Here is a 27,338-nt window from a genome sequence, read left to right on the forward strand (position 1 = left end):
GGCCTGAGGACGGCGGGGACACGCTGGGGTCACCTGCTGCCTCCGTAGAAATCACCCGCCGTGGTCTGCAGGGTGTCCTCGGCTGCGCGTGGGCACGGGGAATCCTGGTGTCCTGTCCTGTCAGGCAGTGGTTACAGCAGATGGGTGGCTGTAACATCAATTTGTCTCTTGTCCTGGAGGCTGGACTCTGAGACCAGGGTGCCAGCGGGTCAGGTTCTGGAGAGGCCTCTTCTGGGCCGGGTCATAGGCGGCCCCTTCTGTGTCCTCACAGGGCACAGGGCGGAGGGCAAGCTCCGTCCTGAGTCTTACGAGGACTCTGACCCCATCGTGGGGCCACACGCGTGTGACGTCATTAACCCCGATCACCTCCCAAGGCCTCACCTCCTAATCCTGTCCCACTGGGGGGTTAGGGCCTCCACATGTGGATTTGGGGGGACATGCACACTGAGTCCATCCCATGTGGTTTATGAAGTCAGCCCCACCTTAGGGGCGTTGGCCTTTGTGTCCTGTCCCTGAGGACAGGAGGAGGGAATGGGAGGAAACGGCCCCGGTGTGTCATTGGGATATGTGACAGGTCGGGTGTGGGTGTGGGGGGTCTCGCCCTGTTGCCCAGGCTGGGGAGTAACCTGTGGTTCTGTGTTTGGCTGGACTGTCGCCGGGGTGGGGGGCGGCTTTCCCAGTTGAGCTTGGGACCTTCCTGCCGTCTGCAGGAACTGCAGGGCATCTCAGGGGCCAGGTGAGAGCACCACTTACCTACAGGTGCTTCTGCATCTTCCCGGGACAGGGGTCCCTCACCCCGGGGCATCTGGGCAGTTCTTGCACCCGCCTGCTCTCTGGTCAGGCTGCAGACTGTCCTCTCCGTAGACCCGCCCACTTGGGCATCCTCGCACACCCGACCTTGGCCCATCCTTACACAGGGTACCAGGGAGGGCCCCGTGCGTGAGCTTCGTGTTGAGTTTGGGGACTTGTGCCGCTGACAGTGATGCGGGGAGGGGTCTCCCCGTCCCTCGGGGTGGGCATCTGTCTGTCCTCTGTCTCATCTGAGCTGTCATGTTGTCATGACGACGTGCGAGCAAGGTTGGTTTTCTGATTCTTCGTCTTCGTGGAAGAGTTGACCCCAGAATCGTGGAGTCTGGGGTGTGGCGAGTGGCTGTCTCACGCTGGGTTGTGTTTCCTCGTGTGTTTCCCACACCAACACCCCTGCCTTCACATCGGGGATTACTCACAGGTGTCGGCAGATTCTCTGATGAGCCCGCCTTGAATCGGGGGCCAACCTGGTCTCGGTCCCGAAAGCGTCTTGGAGGAGATGGTGCTGTTCTCACCTTGTCCACTCGTCTGGGTTTGGCACCGTGTCTCAGCCCGCGGGCCCCAGGCTTTCTTGCTGCTGCTGCAGATTCTCCCCTCTCGGGGGTTGACCCCTGTCCCTCGCACGCTGCGGCGGTTTCTCGGGAAGGGCCGGGACGGAGCCCCTCTCTTGACCGTGAGCACTGGGCAGGCGTTCCCGGCCAGCACGGGTCCTTCAGGATCCAGGGCTGTGCCCGGGCCAGGTGCCCAGCTTTCCCTGGACAGCCGTCGGACGCCCTTTACCATCCCCGTCCTGCAGCGATGTGGCGACCCGCCTCCCCATTTCTGCAGATTCTGAGATCTTCACACTCAGGTTTCACGTTAGGTTTCCTGCATTTTGCTCCTGGGCGGGAACAGCCTGGTTTCTTTCTCGTTGTGTAGTAGCCCGAAACGTCCAGACGATCCCCAAATTCCAAGAACCGAGCGTCCGGCGTTGGTGGCCACATCGGGCCCCATGCGGGCTCTCCTCTCTTGGTAATAAGTCGTGAGCGTCTCCCCTGGTCAGTGGGTTTCCATCCGGGTCGTCGTGTTGAAAGGCTGTGAGGGCGTTGTGGATCGGAGGTGACGTGGCCGGTGCGGGTATAGCTGGATGTGGGCAGACCCTGCCCCCAGCATCGCAGCCGTGGATCAGTGGCCTCCGTGTGTGTGTGTTGCTGTGGTTCTGTGCCCCCACCCCGGCCCCGTGTCCCCAGCCTCAGGGGTCCCCATTCACCTGCACAGCATCAGCCTGTGGGTCACCCTTCCCTTGACCACACGCCTGTCCCGGGACCCTGTCATTACTTCGCCTCTGGGGGAGGCAGAGGTGGGGAGGCTCCTCCGGATTCTCCTCTGGATTGTCTTGAACCTGGGTCACCTGGGGAGTGGGCTCTGCCCTGCTGTCTTGGTTGACAACCTGATCCAGACACCGGCCCACTCCCCTTAAGTATGCGGGCCAGGGGAGGCCCCAGGCAGGTCTGGGGTCCGAACCCCTGTGACCTGGCTCAGACCTGGGTCACAGGCCTGTGGGTGTGGCCAGGGTGCACAGAGGTTTTCCAGCCTCTGTTGGGGGTGAGCAGACCCACCCCCTTCCCCTGGAAGGAAAGGGGGCGTCAAGGCCGCGATGGCTTCTCTTGGTAAAACATGCAGATACGGATCCCCAGACCCGGGACACTGCCTCCTCCCACCCCTGCAGGTTCACCCGGACCCTGGCATATTGGGTACCCCCACACCGCCCACGCCTGCACATGGGAGGGCCCCGACACCCCCGCACGTCCGTGGACACATACAGCCTGGGCAGCGACCCCACTGAGTTCATTTGCATCCCCTGCTACTCCACGGGGTTGCTGGCTCACAGCCTGGTGCTCACACCACCCACCGGGTGCACAGGTTTGCTTAGGTCCCGCCCCTCTGCCTGAGCTCCGCCCACTTCTCTGAGCGCCAGTTTCCTCCCATCAGAGCTCTGCCAAGTCCTGAGCCCCGCCCACCTCTGGCCCCGCCCTAGAAGCCCCGCCCCTCCTCTGGACCCACCCTGGCTCTAAGCCTCACCCCTCCACCTGAGCCCCGCCCACTTCTCTGAGTTCTAAGTCCCGAACCCCGCCCACACCTGGCCCCACCCACACTGGCCCCGCCCCTCCTCTGGGTCCATCCCTGTATAAGCCCCACCCTCTCCCTGAGCCCCGCCCCCAGGGATGGGTAGGCCTTCGCGTTCCCGGAGGCCCGAGGCCCCGAGCCCCAGGGGAAGGACAGAGGAGGACCACAGCCACCAGCGCGTCCCCAACCTCGGCGTCCTACTCCTGCTCGGCCAGTTCTGCAAGATCCTGGCAGAGCGTGAGTGCCCAGCCGGCGCCGTAGTGAGGAGGGCGGAGGGGATTCCTGGGGGGCAGGGCGCTCCCCCGTCCCCGAGCCTCCGTGTCCCCGCACGGCGTCCTCGCCGCTGTGAGCGTGGGGAGGGGGCACAGGTGGGTTCCTGGGGGGTCCCCTCACCTGTCCCCATCCAGGTACCCTGTTGCTGCAGGCTCGCCCACCTGTGGGACTCCATCCCCGCGGGTGTGCAAGCCTTTGGAGAGGGGACGCAGCCTGTCGACAACCCGTTGCCGCCCCCAAGGGGTCTGTGGGGAGGCGAGGGGGGCGGGGCGTGAGAGGCGGGCGTCCTCAGAACAGGGAGCGTCCTCGGTGGGGGGGAGCAGCAGCCCTGCTGTGCCACCGTGGCTGACCACTCCTGCCACTGCAGAGCTGCCCGCAGGGACGAGCTCCACCTGGACCCCCTGGCCGGCATCTCCGTGGTCGGCGGGGAACCCAGAACCGTCTGCAGGGTCCCCAGTCCAGCAGGTGAGGCGTCCCCTGCGTTGTGGGTACTTGGGGGGCAGCGAGGGAGCAGGTGGGACTCTGCAGCCGCTGGGGTCTCCCAGCTGAGACCTGAGCCCAGTGTGGGGATGGGAGGGGCCCCTGTGCAGTCAGCACCAGGGATCCAGGCGCTGATCCCAGTGACCCGGGGCCACTGTATGCACCATCACCAGTGGCTGGCTGGTTGTCAGGTGGCCCAGGCCCCGCTGAGCCACCCCAGGTGCTCTGATACCCCAGGTGTGGACTGGGGCTCGCTCGGGAGCCTCAGGCGTGCACCCAGGTTCACGTGGCTCAGATCACAGGGTCGGGGGTGCCCTGGGGTCTGGCGTCCCTCCTGACTCCGGGCTGGGGCAGTGCTGCCAGAGCCCCGGTGAGTATGGGCCTGGGACGGCCCTTTAGGAGCAGAGGTGCCCCTCTCCGGGGCACCTTGTGCAGACCCCGCGTGGTCAGTGCACCAGCCTGGGAGGGGGCTCCGGGCGGGAGTGCGGCTGGCCTTGCCCCCACCCGTCTTCACGGCCCCAACAGCCACGGCAGGTGAGGGTCCCCCGTCCGCTTTCTGGGGACTTGCCAAACTGTCCTTGAACTGACTGGGAACCACCCTGTGGGCGGCCATGTGGTCTCGGCCACGTGGCCCCACGTGGTCTGGCTATGCGGGGGCCGGCTCCTCTCACAGCCGGCCCTGCCGTAGGCGCGTCTTCTGTCCAGCGCCGCGGGCCCAGCTGCAGGGTGGACAGACTCATTCCCTGAGGTCTGCTCAGCGCCCAGACCTTAGACGACCTGTTCCTGGCCTGGGCAGGGGGCTCATCGGCCACCTCCCCCTGGACACGCAGGCCTCGCCCTCCCTGTAAGTCTCAGGTTGGTGCCGACTCAGCCGGGCGGACCGGGGGGTGGCCCGAGCAGCGTGGAGGGTGGGTGTCAGGGCCTCCCCGTGGTGTCTGCAGGGAAGGCTCGCACCCCCTCACGCACAGTTCAGAAGTGACCGTGGGCGAGAGTGGCCATCGGGTGGTGTCAGCCCCACCACCGTGGCCAGAGGGTCAGGCTGTGAGAGCCCCGCGGCCCAGGGCCTGGGACCTGCGCCCCGGCTCCTTGCCCTGAGGGCCTCCACACCCTGCGGTCTCCCCACAGTGACACCACCGTCTGTCCCCACGTCCCTCTGTGACCTGAGTTCGGAATCCCCGGCCGCTGTGTCCGTTTTTGCCCCAAGGTGAGCCTGGGGCTGAAAATCTTTAAATTCTTTATTTGAAAATACAAACGTGATCTCATAAAACGTTTTTAAACTGCTCTGCACGGCAAATAAAACTCAACTTTACATATGCTGTACATTTACACAAAAACAATAAAAGATATGCTGATGTGGGCGCTCCCTCTGGGGGAGAAGCTGCGGCCGGCCGGGACAGTGGCCCCTGCGGGGGCGCCCACGGGATGGAGGCGCGGGGGCTCCTGGAATGTTCCTGACGACCACACCCCTCCCCGAAGTCAGCGCACATCCACGACCGCAGGCAGATCTTCTGGGGCGGCGCCTGGTTGCCGCTCAGCCAGACGACGCGAGCCTGCAAACACCTACACTTGGAAGCTGGACAGTGGGGCCAAGGTCACCCTGACCGCTGGGGACGCTGGGGCGCGTGCGTCCTCACCGCCAGGCTGGGCCTGGGGCTCTCGCACGCGTGTCAGCTCCTCCAGGGCGGGTGGGGACCCACCTCAGTGACCGTGACCATCTCTGGCCAGCTTCTGTGCTGAATAAATAAGGTCTCTCCATACAAACGCACTTCACTTTCTGTAAAAGGGCTCAACAAGCACACAGTTCTGCTCCTGAGGCAGAGGCCGCGTTCACGCCCCACGGAGGCCACAGGTCACGAGGGCGGCAGGTCGTCACCCCCGTGCTCGTACTCATATAGCTCGACGGCGCCCAGGCCGGTTGGCACCTCGAAGAAGGGCCTCTGGGCCAGCGGAGACCGCAGCGCGCTCAGCTTCTGGTCCACGGGGCTGAGCTCCGCCTCATACCTGCAGGGAGGGGCTTGGTGAGGATGCGGGCGGGCGCGCGCCCCACCTGTGCTCCCCTACGGCCAGAGGTGCTGCTGGCAGCCCCCCGACGCGTGAGCGCAGGACTGCCACGCCGACGGCCTCCTTGCTGAGTCCTGCCCGCGGGGAAAACAGGCACGGCCTCCACCCAAACTCCTCCAGAGGGTGGGTGGAGGCACCCTCACTGTTGCAGGAGGCCGTGACCCTGATTCCAGGATGGTTGCCAGGAGGCCAGCGTGACCCCGGTGCCAAAGCAGGGCACAGTGTCACAAGAAAGTGCAAGTAATCTCTGCAGCACAGTCCAAGGACAAATGAGAAGGCCCACGAACCGTGACCAGGTTTGTCACGGGAAGGCAAGGCCGGCTCAACCACAAGAACCTCGCCGTATCTGTATCGGCAGACGACAGGTGAGGAGCCATCTGGCCAAGGCACCTGACAAAGGGCAGGATTCAGAGTCTCTGCGGACGGCGGTGAAGCGGGGTGTCCGCAGGCTGGGGAAGCACGTGGGCGGAAACATCCCACAGCAGCGTCACGCTTCCCGGGCAGCGGGGGACTCCACACCTGACGTGGATCAAGGCCAGGCCGTCTCCCGTCACCACTTTCCTTCAGCATCGTGCTGGGTGGTGGGGGAACCACAACAGGGTGAATAAACTGTATTTCTCTACATCACCAGTGAACTGCTGGGATGGAGACTTTAGCAGGACCTTTTCAACACCGAAAACGATGACGCACTCAAGTACAAATCTCACAAAATACGCGTAAGATCCATACACTGGAAATTACAAGACACTGGCAGGAGAAATCAGAGACCTAAATAAACGGAAAGAGTGCTTTGTGGATCAGGAAACTCGATGTCTCTAAGGTGTCGCTGTACCCAGAGCGCTCGTTCCTTCCTCAGAGTCTCAGCTTAATATTGTGTAGAGACAAGCTTGTTCCTAAGCGTCCACATCAAAACAAAGGAACCAGAGCAGCCAGCACCACGCTGAAGGATGCAGGGTCTCACCACGCAGAGGCTGGGTTACCTCGGAGCTGCAGGAAGCACAGCCGGGGGTGGGGCGGCAAGAGGCCAGCCACACCGGTCACGGGACAGACGGTCCCGAGACCAGCTCACAGGTGGTCACCCGGTCACGGTGCCAAGTCTCACCATGTAGAGACCCGGCTCAGCCCAGTAAACGTTCCCCAGGCTCTTCCCGGACAGTCAGGCCGACTCTATATGATTCACACAGAAGCCAGAGCAACTGGAGTGACCCAGACGATTCTGGGCAAGACCAGAGTCGGAGGCCTCGCTACGTGAGTCCACTGCCCCCACCCCGAGGCCACGGCAGGCGAGACGGCGTTGCACTGCTGGCTGCACAGATGAGCGTCAGCAGAACCGAAGGAGCTCACAGACAGACCCCACAGACACGGTCAACTGATTCTCCACAGAGATGCTGACCTGGGGGTCTTGCGTTAAACTGGACATCCACGTGCATAAAGAAATAACCTGGACCAGACCCCGCGCCCCACAGGGGAGGTCACTCAGAGCAGACCACAGACCCAGCGTAAAGTGGAAAACGCTGAAACTTCAGAAGGGTCTCTGTGGCTTTGGATTAGGCAATCCTTTCTTACACGCGACACCAAAGCCCAGCCCGTAAAGACAAAGTGACAAATGGCAGTTCATCAAAGTTCACAGCGTCTCCTCCGTGATACACAAGGTTAGGAGAAGGAAGAGATACACCACAAACCGCTGGGAAATACAAGTCCCCTCCCTCCGGAAGGACTTGTATCCAGAAGGTGAAAGACCCCTGAGACTCGATCAGAAGGAAACAAGTCACCCACGATGGGGAACAGACAGAAGACACAGCCATTCACCAGAAAAGGGCAACAAGGACACGAACAGCTAAAGCCAGGGTGCAATCCTGCTGCACACGTCCGAGTGGCTACAATTTAAAAAACAAGCCAACCGTAACCACGGCAGAGCCGGAGAGGCTGTGCAGCCGCAGGAACGCACGCCCAACGCTGGCGGGGACGCAAAGTGGCGCAGCCACGTGGGAAGATGGGTGGGCGGCTCCTGGAGGTAAAGGTGCATCTGTCTACCAGGTGACCCGGAACCCCCCGCCCAGGTTCTGAGCCAGGAGACGAGCGCTTACAGCCCCACAAATCCAGCTCGCACAGCTCGACACCAGGGCCGGCCACACGTGCCCAGGCCCAAAGCAACGGACACCAGCAAGCCAACGTCCGTCGCTGGTGAGGACGTGGCCAGGTGTGAAGGGGCCCAGCTCCTGACGCGCCCAGGGACCCGCAGGACTCTCGGAGGCCTCGTGCTGAGAGCAAAGGCGGGCATGCAGGGGCTGTGGGGTTCCACCTCTGTGACCTTCTGGAGAAGGACCACCTGGACCAAAGACAAGGCCTAAGGGTGGGCGGGATCTGGGGTGACGGGCGTGCTCACCCTCCTGCCCACTCGGAACCCCCTCAGGATGGTTCCCTGGGCAGGCAGAGCTGCTGTCAGCAAACTGAAGCCCCCCCTCAGAGGCAGAGGGTGACCCTCAGGCCCTGGGCTCCACCGCCACCCCATGCACCACACGAGCAGCCGTGCCAACCCCGGCCCCGGTGCCGAGCAGCCCCGTCAGGGGAAGAGGCAGGTCGGGAGGCTCTGGGCGGGGGTCCGAGCCCGCCAGGGACCCAGGCATGAACACTGGACCCCAACACTCCTCTACCGCAAGGCTGCTTTCAAGCCTGAGGACCAAGGCCCTGGGGGAGACGCCCAGTCCCCAGCCCCGCTCCCCTCAGCTGTCCACACCCGTCAGCCACGGGGGAGGAGGGACATCGTCGGCAGACGTGCCCACTGAGCTACAGCCATGCTCCCCAACGGGAGACTCCACGAAGGGCTGCCGTGCCGGCTCCCCCGGCCGCCCCTCCGCAGGGGTGGGGTCTGCGCCCCTCCAGCCGCCTGTCGGTCCCACCCCCAGAGGGCGGAGGGAGCTCCGGAGACAGAACCCTGGGAGAGCCCGTGGGAGCCAGGGAAGGGACTACCTCAGCAGCAAGCCCTCCCGGGGTCAGGGCGGCGTGAAGCCGGGCGGTGGGGAGTGGGGCGGGGGGCTGAGGGCCCGGCCTCCGTGGGTCCCTGCCCTCCGGGGGGACAGTGGCACGTGGAGCGGGGCAGGCGTCTCTTGCCTGCGGCCTCAGGCCTCGGGCCGTGACATGGGGCGAGTGTCCCCGCGCCCCCCAGCGGGCCGTCCCCGCGTCCCGGGCCCCCATGCCCGCCGCACCCTTACCCGTCTTCCCAGGGCTCCCCCATGGCCTCCTCAGCCACCAGGATGTCGTACTCCTCAGCGGCGTACCTCTCCCAGTCAGACAGCTCGGGGCCCTCGCTCTCACTCTCCTGCGGGAAGCATGCGCGTCATGTCACACGGGGCGGGGGGGGACCCAGAGGTGCCCCCCTGCGCCCCCTCCACGCCCCCCCCACTCACCCTGAACAGGGAGATCTGCTCTCTCTGCTCGTGGTCCAGGTACTTCTCGATGTTGAAGAAGGTGTCGAAGAAGACACTGGCCAGCTTGCACCTCTTCAGGTCGTGAAGCGTGATCCTCCCTGCGGGCGAGGGCGGCACGTGAGCACACGCGGCTCCCACGCACGCCCAGGAGCCACGTCACCTCCGTGTGTGCATGCGTGCGTAACGACACGCCTTAGGACACGGCACCCCCTGCCGCGAACCAGGCCACGGGTGTGGGCAGAAGCCCGGGGGGTGGAAGGGGTCGGGAGACAGGGCCCAACACAGCGAGGGCCGCCCGCCAGTCACCTGAGGGCGGGACCCAAGCTGCCCTGGACCCGCGGACACGGGGCAGGAACCCGCAGCCAGGGCAGGAAGGCCCAGGCCACCATGGCCCCCGGTGACGACACCTGAGACCAGGGTCCAGGACACGGACGCACGACACCGACTAAGGCGGGTGGGTTAGGGCAGACCCTCCCTTTGACCCTGGAAGGTGTCCTGAGCGCCCCCGGACAGACGCACCTGGTGGGCTCCCGGCTCCCACACCCACCAAACACAGCCCGGGGGCCCCAGCACAGGCCCGCTGAAGTGCCCACACCAGGGGTCCCGGGCTTGGTCTCCATGTGGGCCCTGAAGGAGCACAGGCACAGGGCCACAGGGCTGGGGACCACCTTCCCAACCCCCAAGGACCCACTCCCCCGGGGTGTCCCTGTGCCACTGGGGGACCCGCCCCCCGGCATCACCTTCGCTTTGGGGCTTCACCAGGTCCAGCATCTGGCACAGGCAGTCCTCAAAGGGCAGGGCCTCAATGGCCATGCTGTCCAGCCGGCGGCACTGCTCCTCATAGAAGTACTCCAGCTCGAACATGGACAGCACCCCGTCCCCATCCAGGTCCATGCAGCGGAACCAGTACTCAATGCTGTGACACCGGGCCACGGTCAGCATGGTCGCCCAGGACGGACCCCACCACCCGGGGACCCCTCCCCCAGTGCGAGCCCCGCCTGGGACAGGTGCCACCACCCGGGGACCCCTCACCCAGTGTGAGCCCCGCCTGGGACAGACGCCACCACCCGGGGACCCCTCCCCCAGTGTGAGCCCCGCCTGGGACGGACCCCACCACCCGGGGACCCCTCCCCCGGTGTGAGCCCCGCCTGAGACAGGCGCAACCCCCTGGGGACCCCTTCCCCAGTGTGAGCCCCGCCTGGGACAGACGCCACCACCCGGGGACCCCTCCCCCAGTGCGAGCCCCACCTGGGACAGACGCCACCCCCTGGGGACCCCTCCCCTAGTGCGAGCCCTGCCTGGGACAGACGCCACCACCCGGGGACCCCTCCCCCGGTGTGAGCCCCGCCTGAGACAGGCGCCACCCCCTGGGGACCCCTCCCCCAGTGTGAGCCCCGCCTGAGACAGGCGCCACCCCCTGGGGACCCCTTCCCCAGTGCGAGCCCCGCCTGGGACAGACGCCACCACCCGGGGACCCCTCCCCCAGTGCGAGCCCCGCCTGAGACAGGCGCCACCCCCTGGGGACCCCTCCCCCAGTGTGAGCCCCGCCTGGGACGGACCCCACCACCCGGGGACCCCTCCCCCGGTGTGAGCCCCGCCTGAGACAGGCGCAACCCCCTGGGGACCCCTTCCCCAGTGCGAGCCCCGCCTGGGACAGACGCCACCACCCGGGGACCCCTCCCCCAGTGCGAGCCCTGCCTGTGTCTGACCTTGCCCAGGTGGATCACAGAGCGGGGGCGGCCTCGCTCAGGGGTGACCAGTAGCCCCTGCTCCTAAGTGTTCTAGCAAGTAGAGCAGAGCACAGCTGCCAGACACTCACCTGGTCGGGGTTTTCTTGTCTTCCTCGGAGATCAAGAACCAGACAAAGTCAGCGTAGCTTATTTTTCCTTCTTTCTGCACTTTTTTCCCTCTGGATTCAGGGCCGAATCGAGAGACAAAGACTGCGTCAGGGAGAAGCAGCCTGAAGAGGGGTCCCCGCCCACCTCCCCCGGGGCGTGGGGAACCCTGCGTCTGGTCCAGTCCTGTACCCTTGGTTCCTACTCGGAACAAGGCCTGAGAGAGACCATGTGACCCGGAGGAGGGTCCCTGGGGCCCAGCTCCGGCAGGAGCAGCGGCCACGGTCACAGCCTCAGGTGCAGGGGCCTGTGTCCCCTGACTCACGACCTCGTGGCAAAGGCGTGTATGTGTCCCAAGCTACGACCCCGAGTGACAATGGCGTGCCCCTTACATGTGACCTCATGTGGGTGGCATGTGTCCCTGACTCGTGACCTCGTGTGACAAAGGTGTGTACGCGTGTCCCTAACCCACGACCTCACGTGACGATGGCACGCACTCCCAGAGCACGGCCACCTCACATCAGGAGCGAACGAGTCAGGCGCAGACGTGCGTGCGGAACGTCAGCCCAAACGCTGACGGGACCGGCTAGCTGAGCGGCGGGCCTCACCGCGTCACGGCTCCCGAGAAGATCCTCTCGATCATCTTGGTAGATATGGCTGCAAAAGAGGAAGCAGGCCGTGAGCCCCGCACGCTGCTCCCGGCCCCACGTCGCAGCCTCGCAGGCGGCTGGGCAGGCTCAGGTCTGAATGCCGAGACCCAAGCCCAGTCAGGCGGAACCCTCGGGACCCAATCTCCTGCTCCCGGCCTCCCTCAGGCGCTGCCCGGCACGTTCCAGTCCAGGACCTGAGCCCAGAGCAAAGCGAGAGTGAAGAGCTGGCCCAGGGGCCCCAAGACAGAGCGGGCGGTAAAGGCAGGACACACACGTCCGCCCTTGCAGAGGTTCTGCCTCCAAACACTCAGTCTGCTGTGATCAGCACACAAATGCATCCAACCCCCAGGCAACTAAGAGGATAAAAGAGTGAAAGACACCAAATTAGTGGGCTGGGGCTGCCATAATGACGGGCGGCTTCAACAGCACACGCTATTTCTCCCCCAGTCCCGGACGCCGGAGTCTGAGATCCAAGGGTCAGCAGGGCTGGTCCCTCCCGAGGCCTCTCCCCTGGGCGTGTAGACGGCCATCTCCTCCCTGGGTCCTCACAGGGTCGTCCTTCTGCGTGTGTCTTGATCTCCTCTTCTTATAAGGACACCAGTGCTATGGGATCAGGACCCACCCTAGTGACCTCATTGTACCTTCGTCCCCTCTTTAAAGACCCCATGTCCAAATCCAGTCACATCCTGAGGTACCGGGGGTCAGGGCTTCATCGTGTAAATTTTGGGGACACTTTTCAGCCCATACCCAAGACCTATAACCACAAAAATGGAGAAATAAAGACAAAGTGTCTTTTCCCCCAAGTCATCCTGCCTCAATGAAAGTCACCTCTAATGGGAAATGACTGGATGGTATCAGAGGCTGAACAGTGTTTCTCAGAAAGACATGTCCACGTCCTCACTCCTGGGCTGTGAACGGGACCTTATATGGAAACAGGGTCTCTGCAGATGTGATGCAGTGAAGGGTCTGAGATGAGGTCCTCCTGGAGGAGGGTGGCCCTAAATCCAATGGCAGGGTCCTTCTAAGACACAGAAGAGGAGAGACACAGACACAGAGGAGAAGCCCCGAGAAGACAGAGGCAGAGACGGGAGGGATGCGGCCACGAGCCCAGGGACGCCTGGAGCCCCCAGAAGCTGGAAGAGGCGGGAAGGACCCTCCCCTGGAGCCTCTGGAGGGAGCGCAGCCCTGGGACACCCTGACTTCAGACGTCTGGTCCCCAGGGCTGGGGGAGGATGGATTTTAAGCCCCTGATTTGCAGTCATCCGATACAGCCGCCTCAGGAAGCCCCTCCTGGATGACAGTCCTTCATAAATGCGTTGATTTTGGACCTCTGGCCTCAGAACTGGGAGGATAATTTCCTGTTCTTTGAGGGTCCGCCCCCACCCCCCGCCTGCCACGACGAGAGCCCCAGGGAACTGGACAGCTGACTCAGACTCACTGCCACGACTGGCAATCTGAGAACAGAACCTGCTCGTCCGTGGGACACGGGAAAGGTCAGCTCTGCCCCTCTGCCCGTTCCTTCCCATGACGTAAGGAGGACCCCTGCCGCTTCTCGTGCAAGACCTGGTAGGTTAGGAAGCGGCAGAGGGAAGGGGAGAGACGCATCACGGCGCTCATGTCCACAGCTGGGGGGCTGTGCCCGAAGCCACCCAGTGTCCTGTGCTGGCCGCAAGACCACGGTCCCCACAGTCAGTCGTGTCTTGAGGCCACAACGCCACCAGCCTTTCCTGGTGACAAAGCCCTAACACCAGCCCCACGAGATGCCCTGACGTGAGACCTCGACGGGGTGGACACAGGGATGTGGGCACCAGGAGAGAGTCGTGGGGACGGGTGGGGACAGGTGACCCCCGATCTGGGGAACCACATGCCAGCCACCACGGGTCTGCGCCTGGGGCTATTCCCGAGATCACAGAGGCAGTTGGAGTTGAGACCAGGCGTCGAATTTAGGGACGGAGTTGAGAGAGACCCACGTCCGCTCAGGCGTCCACACGCCAGCGTTCACGGCACCCTCGCGAGGCCAGTCAGAGAGATACAGCAAGCAGACGGTGTGCCAGGGAGCTCACGTCAGGGGACCGTCTGAATCCCGTCAACCAAAGACAAAACATATGCCTGGAGGATTCACAAATCCGGTCGTGCATGTGGGTACGTGAAAAATACGTTATGTGAAAACGTGCAGTCTTAAGAAAACTGTTTCTAAAACTAAGAACCCGCGGCGCACTTAAATTCTGGTCCACTCTGCACCCTGAACATGTGATTTCTTGTCACGGGAGGTGGGAGAGGATCATTTTCTCTTAGCATTTACACTGGATCCCCCCGCTGCTCCTGAGCTGTGCGGAGGCCAGAGTTCCCTTTTTCAGGCCCCTCTGCGACGAGAACGCACGGAAGCTCAGACAAACCCAGAAGCCAGAAGTGAAATCTCTCAGGGAACCATGTCTCTGCTCCACCGCTCCCTCCCCTCAGGACGAGTACCAGGGGGCCGCCACTGTCCGACCCGCCGCGGCCCGAGAGGCCCCCGAGCTGGAATTTGGCCTTGGGACGGTGCCCCGACCGCCCACGCAGACAGGGCACCGTCCACTCCACGGACGGGCCGCTCGAGGCCCCGATACAGAGCAGGAAGCCGCAGGAGGAGGGAGGGAGGGGAACGCTGCCCCACCTGCAGAACAGGTGTTTGCTCAGCTACGGGAACAGGTGCTGGGAGCTCAGGGCAGCACCCAGACTGGCCCACACTGGGGCTCATCAGGAGACCTGGCGTGAAATGACGGGTGGGGTGGCCCCCAAATACCTGAGGACAAATGGAGGGGAGGTGGGGCGGGGAGAGCGGGGGGGATGGACGGATGCGGCCTGTGGCAGCCACTACCTCTGCTCAGGACGGGGCTCCACGCCCCCCAGAGAGCGCCTCCACCAACGGCAGGACCTGTGCGTCCCGGTCCCCGCAGGTCCCGTGCTGTGACCTGCGTATGTCCCAGTCCCCATGCATCCCGTGCTGTGACCTGCGTACGCCCCGTTCCCCATGCGTCCCGTGCCGTGTCCCGTGCTGTGACCTGCGTACGCACCGTTCCCCATGCGTCCTGTGCTGTGACCTGCGTACGCCCCGTCCCCCATGTGTCCCGTGCCGTGTCCCGTGTCCTCCCCGGTCCCCATGTGTCCTGTGCCGTGTCCCGTGTCCTCCCCGGTCCCCACGCGTCCTGTGCCGTGTCCCGTGTCTGTCCCGGTCCCCGTGTGTCCCGTGCTGTGTCCCGTGTCTGTCCCGTTCCCATGCGTCCCACACTGTGTCCGGTGTCTGTCCCGGTCCCCATGCGTCCTGTGCCGTGTCCGGTGTCTGTACCGGTCCACGTGCGTCCTGTCCCGTGTCCACCCCGGTGCCTGCGGGTCCTGTGCCGTGTCCCGTGCCCACCCCGTTCCCCATGAATCTTGTGCCGTGTCCCGTGTCTGCCCCGTTCCCTATGCGTCCTGTACTGTGTCCCGTGTCCACCCTGGTCCCCAGGCGTCCTGTGCCGTGTCCCGTGTCTGCCCCGTTCCCCACGCGTCCTGTACTGTGTCCCGTGTCCGCCCCGGTCCCCATGCGTCCTGTGCCGTGTCCCGTGTCCGCCCTGGTCCCCAGGGTCCTGTGCTGTGTCCCTGTCTCCCATGTGTCCTGTAGGAGGAGACCAGAGGCAGGACAAGGTTCAGGCCTCCAGGGTCAGGGAAGGCAGCCACGCTGGCCTCCCTAGAGACGCAGGAGCCCAGCAGGGCAGTGCCCGCCCCAGTGCTGTGTCCCTGCCGCCCACAGGCCGCGTCCTCACCGTGGTCATTGTGCCGGGCCAGGTCCTGCGCGTCAATGAGCAGGTCGTGGTCCGTGTCCAGCTCCCAGAACTTGCAGTAGATGACGTAGAAGTGCTCGTAGGAGAAGAACTCCGTCAGCTGGTTGATGTCCACCTCGTCTTCCAGGAGCGCCACGTTCTGCCAGGACACACCCAGAAAACCGCTGCCAGGAACCTCCGGCTGCAGCGTGGAGAGGGGCCTCCCACAGGAGGGACACCCCCCAGGAGTCTCACGTCGTGAGGGCAGAGGGTCAGAGCTGGTGGAGACCTGCTTGAGGGCTGGGAGCCCAGCACCCAGGTCGGGGTGCGCCCGGTCAGGTCTGCGAGACTGCAGCACGGAGCAGCCCAAGCACGTACGCTCTCGTGGCCGGGGGCTCCTGACGCGAGCGGGTCAGCCCCGCGCTTGTTGACACACACACGTCCACAGAACCCGGGTGCACGGGGGCGGGGCCATGCCTCCAGGATGGATGAGGGGAAAGGAAGGGTACAAGACGAACGGAAGAAGAAAAACGGTGGGCGGGCGGATAAATGAAAGGCAGGAAAATGAATGGATGATGGACGAGTCGGGGGATGAGCGATGGATGACAGGTGGGTGGGGTGATGATGACAGGTGGGCAGATGAATGGGGTGGCCGCTGAGAAGCTGGGTGCTGGAGGGAGGGATGGAGGGAGGGAGGATGGGAGGGGGGAGGAGGGGGGGTGGTGAGGGATGGAGGGTGGGAGGGTGGACAGATGGATGACCTAGGAGTTGGTGTAGCGACGGGTTACTGGTGGGGGCTGGAGGGATGAACGAGAGCGTGGGTAGACGAAGAAGTGGATGATGGGTGGGGGATGGATGCAGGCACAGGTGATAGGTTGCTGGAGGAATGGGTAACGGCCGGGTAAATGGACAAGAAGGTGGACGACGGGTGGGTGGACTGGCTGGGAGAAACAGGTGATGCGTCAGTCGATGGAGGGACGGGTGACAGGCTGGTGGGTGCAGGGAGAGACGACGGGTGGGCGGAGGGGTGGGTGGACCGACGGATGACGTGTACGTGGGTAAAGATGCACTGCTGGCGTGTGGGTCGAGAAATGGATGACGCCGGGGAAGGGAGGGAGGGAGGCGGGGTGGGGTAACGAGGACGGCTGGGTAGACGCGTGCGCTGACCGCTGACAGGCTGGTGGAGGGATAGGGGATTGATGCGGGCCAGGTGCAGGGACGGGTGGATGGGTCGCGGTGGAACTTGGGGAGGACGGATGAGTGGGCGGGGGCATGCAGAAGGCCCTGTGTCCCCTCGGCCAGCCGCCACCCACCTGCAGGAACGTGCTCCTCCGGAGCTCTGCGCACGTGATCCTCCCGGACCAGGACCTGTTGACCGTGTAGAAGATCCTCTGTATGACCTGTAGGAGGAGGCCCGTCGGCTGAGCACCGGGACGTGGGGGGCTGGGGGCCCTGCACGTGACTGTGCAGCAACCCCACGTGTGGTGCTGCAGGAGCCCAGCCTGGGACCTCGCCTACGAGCTCCTGCCTGGCCTCACCAGGAGCTCCGCACCCTGGGCCGCAGGGCCCCATGTCGCCAGCAGAGGGCGACCGCCCGGCACGTCACCAGACGGAGGTGGGGGTGGGAAGCAGCCCCGCCTCCAGCTGCAGGGAGGACACATGTGGCAGGAGAAGCGGACCTGCTGTCACATGTGGGGGGATGTCCGGGTGAGACGGCTGCACCTGAGCTGGGACAGCACAGGCACGCAGTTTCTGCATGGCTGGGAGCCCTTATTACACTGCGGGTGGTTTGAGAGACTGCCCCGAATGCTTCCGCGGACACTCAACTGACCACTGAATGAAAAACGTTAACTTAAAGCCAGAGAGTGGCCCCTGCCCCCTGCACAGTGAGGCCCACCTTGGCCACGGGGCTCAGCTCCGCTCCCAGGTGGGCATGTCCCCAACTGTGATACCCCTCACCTGTCCCAGGGCACCTGCTCACCTGTCCTCATCTGAGACGTCCCCTCGCCTGTCCCTGTCGTGGGCTGTCCCCTCACCTGCCCTCCCGGAGCATCCCTGCCAACCTGTCCTCGTCTGAGACATCCCCTTCCCCCGTCCCTGCTGGAGGCTGTCCCCCCCCCGCCCCCCCGGACGTGCCCTGCCTTGTCCTGTCTGCGCAGGGAGGTTGGGGCATGGGAACGGAGCACCTGGCGCACAGCCCCGTTCACACGCAGCGCTCCCTGCTGCCGCTGGAATGAGGCACGGCTCCAGGCACTGCTCCTCGGCGACGGGCCCTCAGGGCGATGAGGAGTGGTGAGGGGGTGGAGGGAGGCCTGGGGAACCGCGGGCACATGGACTGCCACGAGCGTGCGCTCCGCGCCGCGCGACAAGCGTGCCCCCGGCTGGCGTGCCACGGGGCTGACGCGCCGCCCACCTCCACCTAGAGCTGGAGGGCCGTCCTCCCCGGGTGACCTCTGACCAGGGCGGGGGCGGGGGATGAGCCATGGGGTCCTCGTGTCCCCAGGCCAGGCTGGCATCCTACCTGCAGCGCTCAGAGCACCGTGCTCCAACTCGCTGGGCGGGCTCGCCTGGACCCGAGGAGACCCGGCCCTCAGGAGGAGGGGCCCAGGTGTCCTCTGAGGCCCCTCCTGCCCAGAGAGGGAGACCGCTGGGTCTCTGGACGTCCCCTCGCCTGCCCCGCCCTGTCCGACCCCGGGGCACGCGGCCAGGACCACCCAGGCTCTCGCTGAGCGCCCCAGCTGGGGACCCAGGTGGGACACACAGCCCTCCCCGTGCCCGAGCCCCACGCCCGCCTCCTGGTGAGAAAGCGGGCCGTGAAGGGCCACAGGTCCGGGGCTGGGTGTCCGTTCCCTCACGGCGGGCCTGGAGCCCGGGCCTCAGGCGCCCACGGAAGCCACAGGGGCAGCGGACGTGCTCGTACTCACCGTGGTGATGTAGCGGGAGTGGAACTCTGATGCTTCCTTCAGGAATGCCAAGCCCGGGTGGGTGTTCACCACGTCCTGCACACAGGGGATGGGACACGGCCCTGGGATGTGCCGCCAGGCCCAGGGATAAGAACGCACGTGTCCACCAGCAACATCCAGGTTCACACATCCAGCCACAGAGCCGCTCACGCAGCATCACCCCAAACACACGGTTACAAGAAATCACATCAAATTAAAGGATCACACAGAATCATCTGGGCCACGAGCTAAGGAAGCAGACCACCTCTCGCGGCCGAGGGTAATAATCTGACACGTGTAAATGTATAAACGACCACCGTGGAAGTCCATCCCAGATTCTGAGAAAGAAAATTTGCGATATCCTCACTTAACAGAGCACTGCAGTCCCAGGAGCCCTTTAAGTCACTTCTATTCAAATGGTTTTGGTAACTTCGGTTCCTCCGTGTTCACGGGGAACACGCGGGAAACCGGGGACCACCTTCGATTCCCCTCTACGAGATGGAACATGGAGTGCTAAATAAAACCGTGTTTACATGAACCGGAACGGCGTTTGGAAACAAGCATTCTGCAAACCGCGACCGGCTTCTCATGGGCGGCCCGGCCCCGAGGGTGCTAACCCCTGTCTGGCTCCACGCTCCGCAGGCTCAGGTGTGGAGCTGTCCGCACCGCCCTGTCTCTCACGCGGGTTTGGAGGGCTGCGTGGAGCCAGCTTCGGGGAGCCCGCCCGCCTCCGGGGTGTAGACACGGGCGCGCCTGCGAGGAGGGGGCGACGCACCTGCAAGAAGGGGATGAAGTCCTCCTGCGCCAGGGAGCTGCCGCCGGGGCTCACGAGCAGGTGGACGAACTTGGCCGCGTCATCGTGACAGCTCTGGAGCATCCTGGGCGACAGAGGGCACCCCAGCTGCACCCCACGCGCGGCCACAGGCCCCTCCCCAGACTCTGGGGTCGGGTGCTCCGTGAGGACGGGCACAGACGGATGGGGCCCCGCAAGGGACACGACGGACGTGCCGGGCACCCCCGGACATCCGTCTCAGTCCCTTACTGTCCTGGCCGCAGGAGCGCCGGCCAGTGGAGGCAGAGGCAAGGCCGGACCACCACTCCCGCCCCGGGACTCACTTTCTCCACATGGCGACGAACTTGTGCACGGAGACGGAGCCCGTGCGCTCTCCACCGGCGCCGCAGAAGAGCGGCCCCTTCCAGTAGAGCGGGCAGCCGCAGGCCTGTGGGGGGAAGGGTGGAGGACGACACAGGGTTAGCGCGCCCTGGGCCCCCGGCTGCCCGAGCCCCCGAGGCGGCCGGGAGCGCACCGCGTGCACACAGCCCGACCGCGCGGCCCAGCGCCTGCGCTAGCCCCAGGGGCCTCCAGGGGAAGGGGCAGCCTCTCCCAGCTGACACTCCGGAGACGCTGACGGAAATGGCGCTCCCGAGCCTGGGGCACAGACCACCCGCCCCAACTGGAGGTGTCACGTCGGCAGCTGTACAGAGGCGACGAGCACGTCCCCAGCCCTGGATGTGCAGCACCTCCGATGACGCGTCGGGACGGCGTAAACGACAGAGAATGTCAGGAGACACTCAGGGTGCGACAAGGACGAGGCTGTGACCCAGGCACATGTCAGGGGTCGAGGCGACCGCAGGGCTGGCGTCCACAGCTGTCAGCGCAGGTGCTGACCGGGAAGCAGGCGGAAAACCCACGCTCTCAGCTTCCCTCCCGAAAACACAGAAGAAGAAGGGCGGAAACAACAAAGGCTGAGAGAAGAGAAAAAGAGAGCAGATACGCGACAGAGAAAGTCAACAAGGCCGAGTCAGCTCTTCGGAAAGCTTTTAAGCAAGTAATCACCCCTCAGCAACGCTCCTGGAGAAGCAGAAAAAGGAAACGCGTGCTGCGCACATCAGCGGTCACTGCAGAGCCCACCAGCTCTTGACAGACAGGCAGTGGACACTCCCAACAACTGGAGGCCAGGAAACGTGACGACTGCAGGGCGGACTCCTTGACTAACGAACGTGTCTAACCAGAACTGACAATGGACATCCAGACGGTTCTACATTTCAAGAGGCCGAACCCGTGGCTTAAAACCTTCCCACTGAGAAAATCCTGGGCCCAGCTTTAGGGAAGAAATCACGTGGATGGTACCCACACTCTTCCAGAGAATGGAAACAAGGGACGTCTCCCAACGCCTGTTACGAGGCTGCACGTCCTGGACCCTGACACCTGTAAAGGGAGATCAGGCGCCCTCAGCTCCCAGGAACAGAGATGCCAACATCCCACACAAAGCCAGGCCGGCAAATTGAATCCCGCAGTGAAAATAAACGAAAAATCACAGAGAAACAAACAACAGGCCAGGAGACTTAAGAAGAGGAGGGAGCACAGCACTGCACTCGGGGCGCACAGGAGCCCACGGCTCACAGCTGCACGTGGGGACGCGCGCAGGCCGGCTCTGCCCTGAGCTGGAGTGGGACAGGCTCCACCCGCAGAGATGGAGGGGGGGACGCTCCCGGCAGAGACAAAGGGGAGACTCTGGTAATGCAAAAATACGCCACGGTAGGGAGAATTCCGAAAGGGTTACGAAATACCAGAATAACACTAAGTCCCCTACACACGAACGAGTTCCATTCCGAGAGCACGTTCCGAAGTCCAGTTTGTCGGTAAGTCCAACAAAGTCAGCCTAGGTATCCAACTAACACAATCGGCTGCATAGTACTGTACTATAACAGGTTTCTAATACTTCCCATGCAAATGATACATAAAAAATAAACACAAAAGATGAAGAAAACATTTTTACAGTCCCTTGAAAAGCACAGTAGTCCAGTACAACAGCTGGCACACAGGGGCTGGCATTGAGGGAACAGGCAAGAAGAGTTACTGCCTGGAGGAGGGAGAGGAGGGGGGAGACAGTAGAGCTGAAGGGTCGTCAGTAGTTCGAGGCGGAGGGCGAGCTGCAACGTCACTCTCACTCGTGCCTGACGCTGACAGTAAGCACGTTCGCATCTCTAAAAGTTCGCAACTTGGTGTGTACGTAGGGGACTTACTTGTAACAGAAAACCAGCAAAGCTGCGGGATCCCAGGACAATGTACAAAAATCAATTGTATTTCCACACACTGGCAACAAGCAATTAGAAAATAAAAAATGTAACAGTGCCGTCTATGAACAGCATAAAAAACATGAACCTACAGGTAAACGTAACTGAAAGTGCGAGATCTCTACAAAGGGAATGAGAAGCGTGGCTGGGAGAAATCAAAGACCCCCCAAATGGAGGGACAGACCGTACAGATTCCTGGACTGGACACTTAATGCTGTTGACACATTTTTGACTGGAGACGTTACAGGCACAGGCGTTAGTTTCTGCAAAAATCCCCCAGACAATAATGTGTTAAAATGTCAACTCTTCCCCAGACGACCCACAGATTCAACGCAAAGCCAATGCACACCCAGCAAGGTGTGTTTTGCAGAAATCAACCAGCTCATTCAAAGCCCACGGGCAAACGCACACGACTGTCAAGCCTTCCGTGCAGTCACAGCAGTGAGGCTGTGCATCAGGGCAAAGAGGAAGGGACCAGTTTAGGGTCAGACGCCCACGTCCACCCACCAACTCAGCACAGACAAAGCTGGCGGCAGCTCCGAGGGAACAATTGTCTCTACTGAGAGCCCAGCTGGTCAGCAGGGCAACTCTACAAAACCATGAGGGAGGGAGCCCGGCCCCAAGCGTGGACGGTGAAACTCCAGAAGGAAATGCAGGAGATCGTCCCGATGCTGGAGAAGCAAAGGTTCCCTAAACGTGACTCAATCACCAAAACTCTGAAAGAGAAGGTGGGTGAACTGAACTGCTTCCCCACCAGAACTCAGGGGCAGACGTCGCCGAGAGCACAGAAACAAGCCGAAGACCAGGAAAACGTTCGCAGGGCGTTATCCTGACAAAGGGGCCACACCCAGACTGTAAAGGAAGGCAGAGGTACAGGAAAAAAGGCAAAGGGCCCAAGAGAGCGACAGGCCCTGCAGGGAAAAGGGTGTGAACAGGGCCGGGACTCCGGAGGGAGAGGCAGAGGAAAGGCGCAAACCGGATCCCCACAGAAGCCCACATGGGCGATGGTGCTCACAGGACCCGGCTCACGGGCATCGCCCGCGGGTCGGGGAGCTGCCGGCAGATGGTTTGGCAGGACGCGCCCCCTGACCCGAGCACTGGCCACGCGTGCCCGTGGCCAGGGGCCGCCCTGGGGGACACCACCGGAGTCCACTCCTGCCCATCGCGCCAGGCCCAGAACGTGCCGGCGCCTTATCCTTGGCGCCCAGGAGGGAGCTGCCCAGCTGCGCGGGAGCCGTGCGTCTGGACGCTCTGTGGCTTCTCGCACACGCTGGGGCGGGAACCACGGGGCGAGGCTCGGGCACAGTGCGGGCTGAAAGGCCTCTACTCCACGCAGGTGGGCGTGCGTCCTGGGCGACGGGCAGCAGAGGCCTCCTGCCAGGGATGCTGGCGCCAGGGCCCCGAGGGGGCTGTGTGAGTCAGGGCGTGGAGGACACTGGCCGCTCCCCGGGGTGGGAGGGCGCAGGCGGCAGGGACAGGGGAGCCAGGGGCCTCGGGCACCTTGCCTGGGGTGCTCGTGCGGGCACGTGAGAGCTCGCTGGGCGGACTCGGGCGATGGCACCGTCCTGTCCCACGGCCGTGCGTCCGTCCACCGCACAGCAGGAGCTGTGCCCTTGCCCGTGGGGTGACGCCTGCATTCACGTCCCCAGAACAAGCGGTGCCTGCACTTCCAAGCCCACCCAGCCCCCAGGCAGCTGGAGAGCCCATCCTAACGCTTTCACTGTGACCTCCGTCCGCCACCTCTCAGGACCGTCTGCAAACATCATAAGGGAACTGGAAGCACCAACTCTGAAATCCAGAGGTACGAAGAAACGCGTTTAAAAGTATGGTAAAATGCCACCCTGAAGGGAAAAACACACGACAGGGTCAGGTTTTACAGGTCTGTAACGTCTATCTAGTGTACGTGACGGGAGACCCGGGCACACGCCGAGGCCCGCGTCACCCCGTCAGGAGCAGCCCTGCGGTGACCCCGATCCCCGCCCTCACGCCCCTTACGGCACCCCCCGACGCCCGCGCACACACAGAGCTCCCCGTCCGTCCACACAGCCTGTCCCGAGCACGGCAGCATCTGGCCGGGGCCTGGGGTCTGGCTGTGCTCACGGGGCACAGGGCATCTGACGTCCCCCGTGCAGGACTCTGTGTGCAGGCCGTGCGCAGGTGCGCGCTGGCCCTTGCCCGGTTCCCGGTCAGGCACCCCGTGGGGTCCCCTAAGGGAGGGAGCCCCAGAGCAGCTGTGCTCCCACCACGAACACCTGGTGCCAGGAGCGCCTCCTGCTCTGATATTTGGCCTCTGCCCCCGGCTCCTGACACAGAGCCCCCAAGCCCCTTGGAATCTCCTGGGGGGACGGGAACCTGTTTGGTCGTGGATGGGGCTGTCCTTAAAGAGCCCACGCCATGGTTACTGAGCTAGAACTTTCAGCCCCCCGGCATTCTCTGCAGAGGGTGAGGGCAGCGGTGGAGGGAAGCCTCGATCATGCCCATGGGATGAAACCTCTGAAACATCCCCTAAGGGAGCAGGTTCAGGGGCCTTCCAAGTTAGGGAACAAATCCGCCGTACCAGGACAGAGATGCACCCCAACTCCATGGGGACAGACTGCTGCACTGGGGAGCCCCCGACGCCTCACCCTGATGCCTCTTCACCAGGCTGCTCACCTGTACCCCTCATCATACCCCTCATAAGGAACCCTTTATAATGAACTGGTGTTTCCCTGAGTCCCATGGACTGCTGAGCAAACTGCGGAACTCGAGAGGGGGTCGTGGGAACCCCCGGAATCCAGAGCTGGTCAGACGGACACAGAGGTGACAGCCTCGGACTCGGGCCTGGCGTGTGAAATGAGGGCGGCCCTGTGGGTTCAGCACCCCCCCCCCCCGTGCTGACTCCAGGCAGAAGGGCTCAGAACTGGACGAACTGCAGGACGCCCAGATCAAAGCCCACACGTGTGCCGAAAGAGGCCTCCGTGCGCAGGGAAAGGAAGCAGAGACTGTCCTTTTCACGGATCAGCTGTTTGCCCCTTTCTGTGTTCAGAGAAGCGGGTCCACTGATCTCGGGCGCGCAGGCTCCCGAGAAGCATGTCTCTGGCAAGAACAAGGGCCGTGTCGCGATGACGAGAGAGAAGAAGGGGTGTGAGGGCGGAGCTGATCTGGGGACAGGAGGTCCTCACACGACACAGCCGCCCACAGAGGCACAAAGGCCACGGCCCCCGGCCCACAGCTCCCCAGGGAAACCCCGCAGTCACTCAGCATCGGGAGCCGCACCCTCACCCACGGAACAGGCAGAAGCTGCCGGAACGCCGGGACCTGGACACGCTCGGAACCCAGGGAGCAAGCTGACACTCAAGGGCTGGACGGCCTTCAAGTGTGCGTTTACCAAGACGACCACCCTCAGCCCAGAAAACAAGTCTCAGTACATCTGGAAGCACTGAGACCAGACAGAGCACCCCTGCCCACGACAGAACTAAACTGGAAATCAGTAACCAAAACATGTCTAAACAAGGTGCAGGAGTTGAAAATCAAAACAACGAAATTCTAAATAACACATCAGCCAAAGGAGAAGTTACAAGACAAACACAAATGTAGTTTGCACTGAATGAGAAGGGAAAAAAAAACACGAAAAACCCCAAAACCAACACATCAACAATGTTTGGGATGCTGGTCAAGCAGCGCCCGGAAGGAAGTTCACAGCATTAAGTGCTTCCGCGAGCAAAGCAGAAAGGCTGAGTGCACAAAGCTACCTCGTTAAGAAACTGCAAGGAGAACAGTTAGCCCTAAAGGGAGCAGAAGAGAGGAAACAATAAAGACGGGAAATCGATGCGATAGGAAATCATTACAAAAAAGTTAGCAAAACTAGAAGCTAGTTCTCAGAAAAGACCAGGAAAATAAAAAAACTTCTGGCCAAGCTGACTGAGGACAAGGACAGAAGACACAAATGCCAACATCAGAAGTGGCAGAGGGACGTCAGTCAGTACAGACCCTAAACGTGTGGAATCTTATCAACAACGTGTGTCAATAAATTCACCAAGTCACGGGAGCTGGGCACACACTTGAAAGATGGGAACTACCCCATCAAACGCAATGTCCACAACCTTCCCAGGGAGAGAATGTCCAACCCCAACGCTTCACCGTGAATTCTGCCAACATTTAACGTAGAACACCAGCCCAGTTCTAAACACGTGGCTCCGGAAAAGAGGGCAATAGCCTAACCAATTCTGTGAGGCCAGGCCACCCTGCTACCGAACCAGAGAACTCACTAGACAAGGCATCTCTAGATGGGCGTCTTTCCGGAGCCTGGATTTAAACCCTAACAAAACACAAGCAATCAGGATCCAAAAGCACGTAAGCAGGAAGAGACAGGATTTATGATGAAATGGGATTCATCCAAAGACGCAAGACGGCTCGAGGGAAGAAGAAAAACCACAGGAGCCCTCAGCACGTGCAGAAAAGCACTGGGCAAATTTCAACACGCCTTCGAGATTTCACACAGTACAAGGGCTCTCAGCAAACTAGGTTCCTCAACCTGGTAAAGGACACAGGAGCAGCTGCAGCCCCCACACTGCGTCTGCGGGGAGCGACGCGCCCTAAGGCCGGGGGGGAGGGCTGTGCCGCTCCGACACCCTGAGACAACGTCCTCAGGGAGGCCTGGCCAGCACAGTGAACAGGGCAGGAAAGAGGATACAAGACACACAGATTACAGAGGAAACAGGGACACCCTCTTTATCTGTGGAGGACGTGATCGTCTATTAGAAACTCCTAAGGAACCTGAAAAAGTGATCTGATGAGTATGTTTCGTCCAAAGTCAACACACAAAAATCAACAGTACTTCTGTACACTTCAAGGAACAGCCGTAAACTGCAGTAAAATAACGCTACTGACGGTATCATCAAAGATAGGAAACGCTGGGTTATGCCCAAGTATTCATACGTTTGATGAAAGATGAACATGACAAAACGGTACGGAGAGAAATTAACGATGACTTGAAGTCTGAGAAATGCCGGGGTCATAACCCAGCAGACCCGATGTTGGAAAGGCGTGGACTGTCCCCAGATCCACCTGCGCACTCAAACGATCACAAGCCGAATCCCAGCAGGCTTCTTGCGCAGACGTGGGGAAGGTGATTCTGAAGTTCATGTGGGAATGCAGAGACACCAGAACAGTCTCAGTACTTGAGAATCAGAGAGAGCAGGAAAATCGGCACTGCCTGAAACGAACACAGCAGTGAAGCTACAGCAGCGGGGCCGTGCTGTCCCGCTGTGACAGACAACCCGTCACCGACACCCAAGAGCGTCCAGGGACAGACTCACGTACGGCAATTCCCGTCGGAAGAAGGTGCCGAGGCAAGTCAGCGGGAGGACGAGGTGCCCAACGAGTGGGTCTGGGGCCGCTGGACGCCGTGTGCAGAGATGCACCTTCCCCCCTACCCCGCATGTGCCAGCATCCAACTCAGAGTGGAGCACAGACCTGGAGGGAAGAGTTACCCGAATCGGCCTTTAGAAGAAAACACAAGAGAAAAATCCTACTGGCTTGGATTTTCCAGCACCTCTCATCAAGGACACATGCATAAACCAAGGAGGGGAAAAACCTGAAAGCTGGACACAATCAAAATGAAAAGCGTTTGCAATTCCAAAGACTGTTACGAGCAGAAAGACGAGCGGGCACGGGGAGAAAGCGTCTGCTGCACGTACCTCTGACAAAGGACTGGGATCCAGAATGCATGCAAAGCACATACGACTCACTAGTAAGAAAACACCAGATTTCTAAGTGGGCAAGTGATCTGAACAGGCGTGTCATCAAAGAAGACATACAATGACAAATGGGCACATTTAAAAGATGCTCACTCAGTACTGTCAGTCATTAGAAATGTGCAAATTAAAACAAGTTATCTCCATATACCCAATAGGATAGA

At 62.2% G+C, this 27,338-nt stretch overlaps 1 protein-coding gene across 1 annotated transcript in view; it reads right to left on the reverse strand.

The window, feature by feature from the left end:
- Positions 1–5,406: 5,406 nt before the first annotated feature.
- LOC309978867 (serine/threonine-protein phosphatase 2A regulatory subunit B'' subunit beta-like) overlaps positions 5,407–27,338 on the reverse strand; it is a gene marked incomplete at its 5' end in the record, with an annotated part of 52,005 nt that continues 30,073 nt past the window's right edge. Inside the window, 11 exons of the mRNA XM_082865515.1 lie at positions 5,407–5,667; positions 8,940–9,046; positions 9,135–9,253; positions 9,896–10,071; positions 10,975–11,064; positions 11,599–11,647; positions 15,423–15,579; positions 16,733–16,819; positions 18,344–18,418; positions 19,137–19,239; positions 19,478–19,581. Of these exons, the coding sequence (XP_082721641.1) occupies positions 5,517–5,667; positions 8,940–9,046; positions 9,135–9,253; positions 9,896–10,071; positions 10,975–11,064; positions 11,599–11,647; positions 15,423–15,579; positions 16,733–16,819; positions 18,344–18,418; positions 19,137–19,239; positions 19,478–19,581 (1,218 nt within the window). The 3' untranslated portion in view covers positions 5,407–5,516. The remainder of the gene's footprint in view (positions 5,668–8,939; positions 9,047–9,134; positions 9,254–9,895; positions 10,072–10,974; positions 11,065–11,598; positions 11,648–15,422; positions 15,580–16,732; positions 16,820–18,343; positions 18,419–19,136; positions 19,240–19,477; positions 19,582–27,338) is intronic.

The sequence above is a fragment of the Leucopleurus acutus genome, assembly GCF_964270905.1.
Source record: "Leucopleurus acutus genome assembly, chromosome: Y".
Taxonomy (NCBI): Eukaryota; Metazoa; Chordata; class Mammalia; order Artiodactyla; family Delphinidae; genus Leucopleurus; species Leucopleurus acutus.